The following is a 13,107-nucleotide window of genomic DNA, read 5'->3' on the forward strand; positions in this document are numbered from 1 at the left end:
GAACAAGAGTGATGGGGAACAAGAAATGCCTACTGGCCTCAGCAGCAGGGCATCTAGAGAACCTTGGGTGATTAACACTTTGAAATCCAAACTAGGGAGTTTGGCTTTTTCTCTAAGCAGGTCATTTAGTAGATCAGCTCTATATCTGGAATAGATATTCCAGCTCAGAATCTGGAATATGTGGCAGATTCAATTCCTTGCTGTTCAAAGAACTGATCAGTGTGGGGATCTAGACAAGTTCTAGGATCACTGGGCTTAAATGTTCTCACCTGTGAAATGAGTTCAGTCTCTTCCCTCGCCATCTCCTGTACAAACACACACACAGTGGAAAACATGTGCGGAGGTCATTTGTACAAGATCAACAGCTACGCAAACACAACTTTGCTATCATTAATCAGTTAATGAACCGTCGGTGGGTTTTGAAGAAGGGAGTAAAAACCAGGTAATAGATGTGAGCAGAGATCTGCATCAGCCTCTCCAAGACATCTGCTGGAATTCACCTAGCTTCGGGATTGTGTAACTTAGTCATGGGACAGTTCTCTGGTAGGCCTACGTAGTCGACCATACCCCCACAAATTAGCCTTATTAGGAAAAAGTCCAGTGGGGCTGGTCCAGAGCTCAGAGACAGCACCGCAGAGAGCCGGGGAGGAGAAGGATTCCATGGAACCATCGAAGGCAGATATGAGGGCTATGAACATGAAGATCAGACCAGGCAGGAGGGATATATAGGGAAAGATACAGGGAATGAATAACAAAGAATAATACCTTCTGCAAACTGTTATGGAAAGAAGAAAATTTAATGGTCTTCCTAAATTTTCTCTAAAGAACAGTGACCATAAATGGCCTCAGGGAATCACAGCCGCATCACAGAGTTCATTCTCCTCGGGCTGTCTGCTGACCCCCATGTCCAGGCTCTGCTCTTTGTTCTGTTCCTGATGATTTACCTTCTGACTCTGCTGGGGAACCTGCTGATCATACTCGTGATCCATACAGACTCTAACCTCCATACACCCATGTACTTCTTCCTCAGCCACCTCTCCTTCCAAGACCTCTTCTATTCTTCCGTCACTGTGCCCAAGCTGCTGGAGAACCTCCTGTCTCAGAGAAAAGCCATCTCAGTAGAGGGCTGCCTGGCTCAGGTATTCTTTGTGTTTGCCACTACAGGGATTGAGGCTTGCCTGCTCTCAGTGATGGCCTATGACCGCTATGCCGCCATCTGCCACCCTCTGCTCTATGGCCAGATGATGAGTAAACAGCTATGTGAGAGGCTGGTGTGGGGTTCTTGGGTTGTGGCCTTTCTGGATGCACTCATGAACATCCTCCTAGCTTTGAATATGGACTTCTGTGATGTTCAAACCATCCACCACTACTCCTGTGAGCTGCCTTCCCTCTTCCCTCTCTCCTGCTCTGATGTCTCCACCAACTCTGCGATGCTACTCTGCTCTGCGCTCCTGCATGCCATTGGGACCTGCCTCCTGGTCTTTTTCTCTTACGTTCGCATCGTCTCCACCATCCTGAGCATCGGCTCCACCTCAGGCAGAAGCAAGGCCTTCTCCACCTGCTCCTCCCACCTCACTGCAGTGAGCCTGTTCTATGGCTCAGCCATTTTTCGCTATCTCATGCCAACCTCGGGTTCACCTCTGGAGCTGATCCTCTCCATACAGTACAGCGTAATCACGCCCCTGGTGAATCCGCTCATCTACACCTGGAAGAACAAGGAGGTGAAAGCAGCTCTGAGGAGAATGACGATAAAATATTTACAATGTCTCAGCACAGAAGAGATATAACATGAAGAAAACAGAACAGAACTGCAGCAAGAAATCTCATGACTGACATTAAGTTCCTGATTTCCTATTTTGTCACATGTTGCAATATGCATTGCTGATGCTCCCTTTTGAAAAATCACCAAGGAAAGTGCTGGAAGCTATTTTGCTTGCCATGGCTCAGAATCAATCCTATTCAGACACAGAGCACGTAAATCAGAAAACCTCAGCTTCACAGTTTTAGTTAATGACATGTCAAGTCATGATTCACATTTTTGAAAATCATTCAAATTGGGATGGACCCTGAAATATTTTGCATCCTGAATGTTTAATTTGAATTAATGTGCCTGGGGAAAGGTTTTATAGGCATAAAAGATCCTGGATCTCTGAGAAAGGGAAAACAAAGATTTGAGCTTTGGGGGGTGGAGGAAAGGATAATGAATGGGTGGTGGTAAAATGTCTCGAAATAGGCGGAAAGAAAAATGTAGCCAACAGAGGCAAGTCACAATTTACCAGGTATACTAGTTCTCTATTGCTTTCTATTATTGTCATAATAAATTAGCAAAACTTTAGCAAATTAAAATAACATCCGTTTATTACCTTCCGGTTCTCTAGGTCAGAAATTTGGGCAGACTCGACTGGGTTCTCTGTTTAGGGTCTCACAGGTCTCACAGAAATCAAGCTGCTGGCTGGGTTGGGCTCTTATCCTGGGTTGGGCTCTGGAGAAGAATCTGCTTCTAAGCTCATTCTGGTTGTTGGCAGAATTCAGCTCCTTGGAACTGTAGGTCTGAGGTCCCCATTTCCTTGCTGGCTGCTGACAGGGGGTCATTCCCTCCTTATCAAGGCCCCTTCACTTCTCACAGGGCCCTCTCCATTTTCAAAACAGTATATCGCCTACCTCTCACGCTCCAAATCTCTCATTTCCCCTCCCGCTTCCATCTGGAGAAAACTCTGCTTCTAAAAGGCTCCTGTGATTAGATTAGGCTCACCTGTATAATCTCGTATTTTAAGGTCAACTGATCTGGGACTTTAATTACATCTACAAAATCCCTTCACAGCAGTCTCTAGATCTGGGTTTGAATAACAAGAGACTGGGAATCTTGAAGGGCCATCTTTAGAATTCTGCCTTTCACACCAAGTAAACATATAAACATAACACTCCTACCACAAGAATAGCTCATAAAAGGGATCAAAGCTAGAATGAAGTGGACGGAGAGGGAGGGGTGAGAGAAGGGAGAGAAGTGGGCAGAGCAAATAGTGCTTCATAGAGATGGGGAAAGAGTCAGCCTGGAGAGGAGATCATTGAGAAGCTGTCAAATGTAGAACATCTCCTTGTCCCAGAATATGTATGGATATAGGGGATTCACTGCGCCGATGCCCGGGACTGATAATGAAGAAAGGCTTTGGCCCAGGACTTTAAAATGAAACTAGGGGCGCCTGGGTGGCTCTGTCGGTTAAGCATCCAATTCTTGGTTTCGGCTCAGGTCATGATCTCACAGTTCCTGGGATCAAGCCCCAGGTCAGGCTCCACATTGTCAGCCTGGGATTCTCTCTCTCTCTCTCTCTCTCTCTCTCTGCCACTACACCACTCGCTCATGCACTCTCTCTCTCTCTCTCTGAATGAATGAATGAATGAATGAATGAAACAAACTAAAATACAGACATATGTTCCTACCCAAGGCTTATGATGACTTCTTTCCATTTGGGAGGACCAAAAGCCCTGTCTGTGGTCCTTCTCTCTCTGCACATCTCCCACTTCTTTATGTCCCGGTGCCCTGAGACTGCCCTTGCAGAACTCCGCAGGCTTTCCACCTAAAGGATATTTGCCTAAGCCATTTTAGCCAATTATCAATTCTTCTTGTAAAACGTTTTATCCCAATCTATAATTATCAAACTTTAGGTTTTCATATAAGGCAAACATGTTTCAGCCCATTTCAAACATTTTGTTTCATTTTCAATCTGTTCTGTTTTGCTTCTTGCTTGAGTACTAGAAATAGTCTTAACTGCATTAGTGTCCAAAATAACAATATTTTATAACAACCTCGGCAGAGAGGTAACATAGAACCACTAAGGAACTGTAGGTATTCATGACTACCTCTTGGCTTGCAGTGCACAAAAGCATAGTAAGAGTTAATATGTTAACAAAATTTTGAAAAGAGTACACACTTGCATGGAAGAGCTCACTACCTCGTGCAAACAGTGCAAAGAAAATGGGTTTTATTTTAATGTTTATTTATTTTTGAGAGACAGAGCATGAGCAGCGGAGGGGCAGAGAGAGAGGAAGACACAGAATCCGAAGCAGGCTCCAGGCTCTAAGCTGTCAGCACAGAGCCCAAGGCAGGGCTCACCCACATACCGTGAGAACATGACCTGAGCCAAAGTCAGACGCTTAACCTAACGGACTGAGCCACCCAGGCACCCCATGAAAGCGTTTTATAACCTCCTTCTGAAAACAATCTGCACATGCAAAAGCATTTTTTCTAAGTTACCATGCCACACTCCCCAAGGACATCAGATTTGGTTTTATTCAGTACTTTAATGTGCTTTGATATGTATATGTGTAATGTATATTTGATGTCTGCAAAAACCAAGTAAATTTTAAAGATCTAATTGGCTTTTGGGGCACCTGGGTGGCTCAGTTGGTTAAGCGTCCGACTTCAGCTCAGGTCATAATCTCACCGTTTGTGAGTTCAAGCCCCACATCAGGCTCTGTGCTGACAGCTTGGAGCCTGGAGCCTGCTTCGGATTCCGTGTCTCCCTTTCTCTCTGCCCCTCCCCTGCTCATGCTCTGTCTCTATCTCTCAAAAATAAATAAATGTTTTTTTTTTTAAATTTTTTTAAAGATCTAATTGGCTTTATTAATTGATTTATGAATCAGGCAGCATCCCATCCGCCAAGGAGAGGGGAGCTCCAAAGGGAAGGTTTTTAAAGGTAGAGAGGGAGTGGAAAAAAGGAAATTATTAGCAAAGAATCCATTGTTTTAGGCAAGGTTGCCCTCCCAAGGGGAAACCTAGGATGTCTTTCAGTAAATTTCCTAGTGCTGACCAGGAAATTCCCACGTTGACTGGTTAAAGGTTATATTTCTGAGGGGTTGAAACTGCAGCAAGATTATTAAGTCTTGGTTTACTGACTTGGGGCCTTAAGCTAAGTGATGCCATTTGGGGCCTGTGATTTTCTTTGTAACACACACACACACACACACACACACATATTTAATGAGCACTAAATATACATTTAATATTATAACTGTACCAAATAGTAATTGTGTGACCAAAACCCATGTTTGGCTGCCCGTCCCTTGAAAGGCCAATTAATACTCAAGAGACAAGTTTTGACTGAAAGGGAATATGAGCTTTATTCAGAAGGCAGGCCACCTTTGGGGAAGGCAAACTCTTGTCCGAAGGCCAGGGTTTCTGCCTGGCCCAGAGATCTTTAAAGGAGTTTACTCAGTTCAGGGAGTGCTCTGGTCTGTGACATTTCTTTATTACCTGCAGACTGGATGATGCCAGCTACAGAGCTATCTCGGTGCTTGGAGGTTGTGCAAGAAGTTCTATCTAGTTCCTTGTGCCCGGGGGAGGATTGTGCAAAAAGGTCTGGTTCCTTGGTACCCAGGGGTGGTTGTGCAAAAGTACTGTGTTCTTTCTGCAAAGGAGGGCAAGGTCTACAGATGCGCAAAGGGAGGTTGGTAAAGTCATTTGTGTGACCTTAAAAAAAACATTTTGCTAAAAGATTGCTACTGGGCTAATCAGAAAGCCTGTGAGATTTCAAACAGACTTTCTGGCCTCTGTGACCTGGGAAAATTCTAGTCCTTCATTCCCCAAGGCCAGTGGTCTGCAAATCTCAAAGAAAGTAAATTAGTTTTGTCACTGATCAAGTGAGCAAGCGAGGGGTGTGTTAATTTGCTAACCCTTAAATTAACTCTTATTTTTTTTAGTTTATTTTTTTTTCTTGAGAGAGAGAGAGAGAGAGAGAGAGAGAGAGCAGGCTCCATGCTCCTCGCAGAACTCGACACAGGGCTCAATCCCACAACCCTGAGGTCATAACCTGAACTGAAGTTAACAGTCAGACGTTCAACCAATTGAGCCACCCCAGTGCCCTGACCCTTAAATTAACCCTTAACATTGGCTGGAGTGCTGTTACAATTGTAACGAATGATAGATTTAAATGACAACATTGTTCTAAAACGCTAGCCTTTTAAAAGAATCTTATCTAGCATGCTAAAAAAGCAAGACAATATTAATAATATACTGCTTCATTTTATATCTTAATTTGGGTGTTTGAAAATTTTTCTTAAAAGTAGGGGAGAATGTAGTGATTAAAACAAAGGGATTGTATCGTAACTGTGTTCATTATTTTCTGTTTCCCTCTTCCCGAATTCTCAAGATTAGCATTTCTTAAGATTAAAAGAAAAAAAGCTTATTAATTCCTTAAACACCGTATGAATCCAAGGTTTCTAAAGTCAGTTCAAATATTTATACCTGTAGGGAGGAAAAAAATCTTTTTCTTCTACCCTTTTAAGTTCATGACTGGGACTCCTGGAACAAAAGACAAATAAACAAAAGGGAAGCACACAAATTGTCTCTTCTTTTTCAAGTTTTTATTTAAACTCCAGTGAGTTAACATACAGTGCAATATTAGTTTCAGTGTAGAATTTAGTGATTCAGCACTTACAATGCCTGGTGCTCATCACAACCCATACAAATTTATTTAAGTTTTGCATGACATGGGAATCTTCATAAGAAAATGAAGGCCAGAAGAAACAGTTAAACTCAAGTGGGATATTTTCCCAGGTTTACTGAGATATAATTGAAATATAACATTGTATAAGTTTAAAGTATATAACATATTGATATAATAATGTACTTACATACTGCAATTTGTTTTTAAATGTCTCTTTATTTTGTTTAAAAAATTTTTTTAACGTTTTATTTATTTTTGAGACAGAGAGAGACAGAGCATGAACGGGGGAGGGGCAGAGAGAGAGGGAGACACAGAATCGGAAGCAGGCTCCAGGCTCTGAGCCATCAGCCCAGAGCCCGACGCGGGGCTCAAACTCACGGACCGCGAGATCGTGACCTGAGCTGAAGTCGGCCGCTTAACCGACTGAGCCACCCAGGCGCCCCTAAATGTCTCTTTATTTTGAGCGAGAGAGTGACCAGGGGAGGGGCAGAGAGAAGGAGAGAGAGAATCTTAAGCAGGCTCCACGCTCAGCGCTGAGCCCAACGCGGGGCTTGATCTCACAACCACAAGATCACAACCTAGTGAACTAATATCAAGAATCGGACACTCACTTAACCAACTGAGCCACCCAGACACCCCTGATATATACACACCAGATACATACTGCAATTTGATTACCCCCATAGATTAGCTAACACCTCACAATGGGAACATGTTGATCAAAACGTACAAACCTGGGGCGCCTGGGTGGCGCAGTCGGTTAAGCGTCCGACTTCAGCCAGGTCACGATCTCGCGGTCCGTGAGTTCGAGCCCCGCGTCAGGCTCTGGGCTGATGGCTCGGAGCCTGGAGCCTGTTTCCGATTCTGTGTCTCCCTCTCTCTCTGACCCTCCCCCGTTCATGCTCTGTCTCTCTCTGTCCCAAAAATTAAAAAAAAAAAAAAAAACAAAAAAAATGTACAAACCTGTTTTTATGAAAAAGACTGGAAAGTCATGGAAAGATGTGATAAGACAAAGGTGAGCTAAGTATGGTAAGTGCAAGTGAGGAGAATGGGGATGGGTAGTTAGCAAGGCCTGTTCAGATTCCTCTCTGTGTCCCTTCACTTTAGAAATAAGGACGCCCCTTTCTTCCAGGTATAGGGAGGGCACCTCTTATGTGAGGGTTTTATGATCTGTGTCAGGGGAAGATCAGAAAGTCCTTCCTGCACCTGCCATTTCTCAAATTCTTTCAGCATGAAATATTCAATAATCCAAGGTGCTACATTTGGGGAGAGTGATTTCATTCTAGACCATAACTTCAACACAGAAGTTCCAAAAGACCATACCAAATCGAATCATCTGACGTTTTTACAAATTTCAACTTGTCTAGTTAATGAGTTTCAAATTGGGCTTCAAGCTATGACTTCAGGGAATAAAGGACATTGGCTCCTTCATCTCCTAGGCTGCCAGGCCCAGTTCACCAATTACTGACTGCTTCATCTATATATACCCTTCTCAAGGGTTTTATGTGAGAATCACTCACTTCCCAGATTCTCCTATGACAGTATTTAAAATCAGAGAGGAAATTAAATAAAAAGATGCCCGTGTGGTGCGGCCTATGACCACTGGAGGGAAGCTCTTCAGTTTTTGTTGAGGATTTGATAGTCTTACCACCTATCGAGTAGGAGAGAAAAGCAGGAGCAAGACAGAACTCAGAAAATGCTTATCTTGAAGCTTCTACCTTTAAGAGTAGCTCTGGTATAATCAGTTTTCTGCTCTCACTGTGACTTCCAAACAGGAAAAAAAAAAAAAAAAAAAAAAAAAAAAAAAGGACTGATTGCCTTTCCTGTAACTAGGCTACAGAAACATTTGTTCCCATAGGCATAGAGATCATCCCAGTCCAGATGAGATCTCATCATGAAAAGACCAAAGCGACAGGAAGTCTGAATCACAAAAAGCCTGGAACTCGGTAATGTCCGTTCTGATTGCTCTTCTCTCCTTCCTGGTCCTTATCTTCCCTCTCCTAATCCAGCCTTCTTCTCTTCTCATTAGCTTTCTGTTTGCTGGAGACTGAGCTTCCTGACCCAGAAATCACTCTTTCCATCCACTGGGGCCTTTGTCCCATCCAGCTACATGAGAAGAACTCTCTACCCTCAGTGAGTTACGCTGAACATGGGGGTCTGGCATGTCTTGCAACCTGGCTTCAAAGTCTGCCCTGGCCTGGGCTCTAGCAGTTCAGTGAAACCTGGGACCAGCAGGTGGAAGCATCAAGGTCAAGGTGGATGGGGCTAGTAGCGAGTACACACCAGAGTAGATCAGAGTAGACAACAGATAATGGTCACCCTGAGAAAACCCTCTTCTTCTAGGATGCCAAACCACATCTACTATAAAAAGTTCATTTTTTTTTTCGTTTACTAACTCCCCTTGACCCCAGTAAATATTTATGATGTGAAGCACACAGAGAAAGGGTCAGGAGTCTGACCAGGTTTGAGGAAAAATATCTGGATTCAAAAAGTTCCTTTTCAGTTCTCTCCTACATTCATCCCTCCTCCGCAGCCCTGGTGTGAGTCTAGACATCCAAAGATCTTTATACCATTTGCCACTCAGTAACCAAATTCCTACCCCATCCCATCTGCATTTGGCCATGGAGAACATCCCCACATTCGGTGAATAAAAGAAACACTGGACCTCTCTCTCTTCTCATTCTCAATAATCCACCAATCCCAGCATTTGTTCAACTAACTAACATTTTAAAAATTAAATATATATGAGTCTAACAAGACTTTAGGTACTTTGTATTATGTTATATGGCTCCTTCGCCAAGGAGTGACCCAAGATACCCATCCCCTTAGACAGGATATGACAATGTCATATGCAAAGTTCCTGAGCCCAAATTCCAACTGACTCTTACTATCTCTATGATCTTGAGAAAGTTACTCAACTCTTCTGTGTCTTAGCTCCTCATCCATAAGAAAGGTATGTGTCAGGACTGTTTCATAAACAAATAGAATCACCATACACAGAGGTGCCTGGGTGGCTCAGTCAGTTAAGCATCTGACTCTTGGTTTCAGCTCAGGTCATGATCTCACAGTTCGAGAGTTGGAGCCCTGTGTCAGGCTCTGTGCTGACAGTGTGGAGCCTTCTTGGGATTCTCTCTCTCCCTCTCTCTCTCTCTGCCCTTCCCTGTTCATTCTCTCTCTCTCTCTTCTCTCTCCCTCTCTCAAAATAAATAAATAAATAACACTTAAAAAAATGAAGATAGAGAAAATATTCATTGGAAAGGACTTGACAAACTCAGAGATGAGAGAGGCTCTTTAAAATGGACTCTTTGTCCTGAAAGTTGCTCTCATTGTTTGCTGAATCAGAGTTAAATTGGGCCATCCTAAAACTACAGATCCACCTACAGGACAGACTGAGCTGTCATCTAGATCTAGCTTCTAAGTGAGACTCAGAGTCTTGGGATCTTTATGAATGTTTAATATTAATAGTGGAGAAAAGACATCTCTACTTTTTTGTCCAAGTAAAGAAAATGACAAAGACTGAAAACTCGGCTAGTTTTTCAGGATTTAACTTTTTGTTGTGAGTCCTCTGGGCAATACCGACATCAGACTCTGGTGTCAGAACAAAGCTAGAGAATAAAAGGCAGACTAAGAGGTCAAGGGACTGGTCAGAAGAACGTGTGAAGATACCAACCAAGGGGTGTTTAATAAAGAAGCAGGACTTGAATGTAGAGTGCTATATCAAGTTTCAAATGAAGCATAAGGAGCTAGTCTAGAAAGATAAGTCATCCCTGGATACTTGATAAGACTGACTTAAAATCTAGCAGAGAAATGTGCATGTATATAGCAGTTCAACATAAGTATCTGCAATGTGGCTTTCTCTAAGTCCAGCATAACCTGACATACAGCAGGAAATTCATGAGTGAATGAATGGAGCTTTGGATGGACAGATGGAAGAAAGATCAATGAATAAATGTATAGAACTTAGAAGGCTAAGTTAATGGAAAAGATGTATTAAAGAACGAATGGATAAACTAAATAAATTACTGCTCAGGAAAATGAATGAATGAACAGGTAATGTCACGTTAGCCTTTCTTATAGAGTCTGAAATGGGATAGCAGGCATGGAATATGTTAGGTACACCAACAGTTGCTCAAAACTGAGACAATCTATACACGCACTGCAAACACACATATACACATGTACCATTTCTTTGCTTCCCCCTCTGTTGTCTTCTTATTGCTGGATCCTCATCAAGCTTACGGGTCTGAAAATTTTTCTAAAGAAGATTAGCTAATGAGTCTGTCCAATTCACTTCATGGCTTTCTTTTTTCATCCAACAACTGCTAAAAGATCCACCGTATGTGCTTCTCATTGGGCCAAGTACTATGATATAGAGATACCAAGTAATTTAGAGCATAATTACCCTCATCAAAGAACTATATAGTGTCATTGTCTGGTGGGGGGAGGAGAAAAAGAAATAAAATTGCATAAATATTCGAACCACTAACTGCCAAAATAAGATGGTGATTCAGCAATGTCATAAAATGAATAGAGTTGTTTATGGTGAGTTAATGACTTAGCACAGAGTGGAAGCATATCAGGTGAGATCCTCCTCACCTGAAGCAGATGGTGAGGATTACATGAAGTTTTATGGGGCAGGGCCTGTGAAAGATAAAGAGGAGGAATCAGGATTGGGTCAGAAAAGCCTTCAGACTGTGATTCAGATGTGACACCGGCGATGGGAAAGAGGGAAGACCAACAGAATTGTCTAGGAGAGCTTCAGACTGCAGTACAGATCTGACAAATATTCATCCAAGCCAGTGGGAGATCAGAGCAACGACCTCCTCGACCTCCTCGTAGAGAAGGCATGTTCATTCACTGCCTCCCTGCAAACAGTTTGGCCTCTGCTAAAGCTGTGGTTAATCTCAAAGGTCCTGCAACTGGGTGCTGTCAGTTAACTGCATCCTTCACAGCTGAATGTTAGGTTCTTTCTTTAAGGTAGACCTTTCTTTAAGAAGTGCTTTAAGGAGCACTTCCAAGGCTGCCACCAGATGAGAGCTAGCGTCCTTAAGAAATTGGCAAGAAACAGGGAGGCAGAGGTGCCAGATGAGAATAATGAAGACCCGGGTGAAGTCCTGATGTAGACACTCATTCACTCGGGGAAGGCAAAACACTCACATACTCCTGATTCTAGATTTGAAAAATTAGTATAGAATGACCTATCCAGAATTGTGAAATGAATTCTCATTTAATTGTGAAATTAAATGAGAAAAATGTCACAATTTTAAGAGTGCCAAGGACATATTAGGCCCTCGATTAAAAAAAAATAATAATATATATATATATATATATATATATAGCTATTTTTTATTATCATTATGTACTGTGGGAGTTCAAAGAAGCAAATGATCACAAAGGATCTCAAGAACAGGTCAAAATTAAGATGGGAGTAAAACAATAAATAAGATTTTAATTAATTACCTAAAAGGCATTTCCAGTAGAGATGTTCGAGTAAAAGCTGAGAGAAAGTTATTCCTGTGGGTGCTCAGGAACAAGTACACCTGTCTGTCCACAGCATTGAGACCAAAACAGTTAAGACCAATTTTAATGTCTAAATGCCATGTATGATGGAGAATTTGAAGGCAGGCTTTAAAGGAAAGTCACTGTAGGAAAGAAAGGCTAGGTATACAAGTCATGGCCTTGGACAAGTTACATAATTTATGATACTCATTTTTCAGTTTGCAAAAAAGGAGTCAGCAATAATTTCCCTTATTCTTTTGTCCCACATCCAAAATTCACACACACACACAATCATTTTTTAATCTTGTTCCAGAGGGTCAAATTAACAATATATGTTAATGTGTATCATCAACAGTAAAAAGTTGAAGAAAAACAAAATGATGCTACTAAGCAATTATGAATCCTAGGAGGGTTTTGAAATGAGGCAAGAACAGATTGGAGAATAGAGGAGAGGAGGCAAATGTTGAAATATCCCCCTAGCAACTCTGCTACAATGCATAAAACACACACAGAATACTGCTGACAAAGCAGTGCTCAGTTGAAGGAGGCGGAATAAATTAGTCATCAACTAGGTCTGAACAAATTTGCAAATTCCCCCAGCCATCTTTTAAAATTTTTTTTAATGTTTATTTATTTTTGAGGGAGAGATAAACAAAGTGTGAGCAGGGGAGGGGCAGAAAGAGAGGAAGACACAGAATTTGAAACAGGCTCCAGGCTCTGAGCTGTCAGCACAGAGCCCTAGTCGGGGTTCAACTCAGGAACCGTGAGATCGTGACCTGAGCCGAAGTCGGACGCTCAACCCGCTGAGCCACCCAGGTGCCCTATCCTCAGCTGTCTTTAAAGTAGAATAACAGTGGGGGCGCTTGGACGCCTGGGTGGCTCAGTCGGTTGAGCGTCCGACTTCGGCTCAGGTCATGATCTCACGGTTCATGAGTTCGAACCTCGACTAGGTCTCTGTGCTGACAGCTCAGAGCCTGCTTCGAGCCTGCTTCGGATTCTGTGTCTCCCTCTCTCTCTGCCCCTCCCCCCACTCATTCTCTGTCTCTCAAAATAAATAAACATTAAGGAAACATTTAAATAAATAAATAAAGTAGAATAACAGCTATATGGAAATATCACAGTGAGTTTGAACCGAACCCTAGAAGGGAAAGGAGGGATTCCAGAT

General features: G+C 42.5%; 1 protein-coding gene across 1 annotated transcript; it reads left to right on the plus strand.

Moving 5' to 3' along the window:
* The first annotated feature begins 765 nt into the window (after nucleotides 1–765).
* LOC125920202 (olfactory receptor 8S1-like) lies at nucleotides 766–1,787 on the plus strand. The gene has a single exon (XM_049627256.1). It carries the CDS (start codon nucleotides 840–842, stop codon nucleotides 1,785–1,787), a length of 948 nt encoding a protein of 315 aa, XP_049483213.1. The 5' UTR covers nucleotides 766–839.
* The last annotated feature ends 11,320 nt before the right edge of the window (nucleotides 1,788–13,107 follow it).

This window comes from Panthera uncia, chromosome B4 (assembly GCF_023721935.1).
Source record: "Panthera uncia isolate 11264 chromosome B4, Puncia_PCG_1.0, whole genome shotgun sequence".
Taxonomy (NCBI): domain Eukaryota; kingdom Metazoa; phylum Chordata; class Mammalia; order Carnivora; family Felidae; genus Panthera; species Panthera uncia.

Coding starts and splice junctions, on each gene's coding strand:
- LOC125920202 (XM_049627256.1), top strand. CDS start 840: ATGGCCTCAGGGAATCACAGCCGCATCACAGAGTTCATTCTCCTCGGG.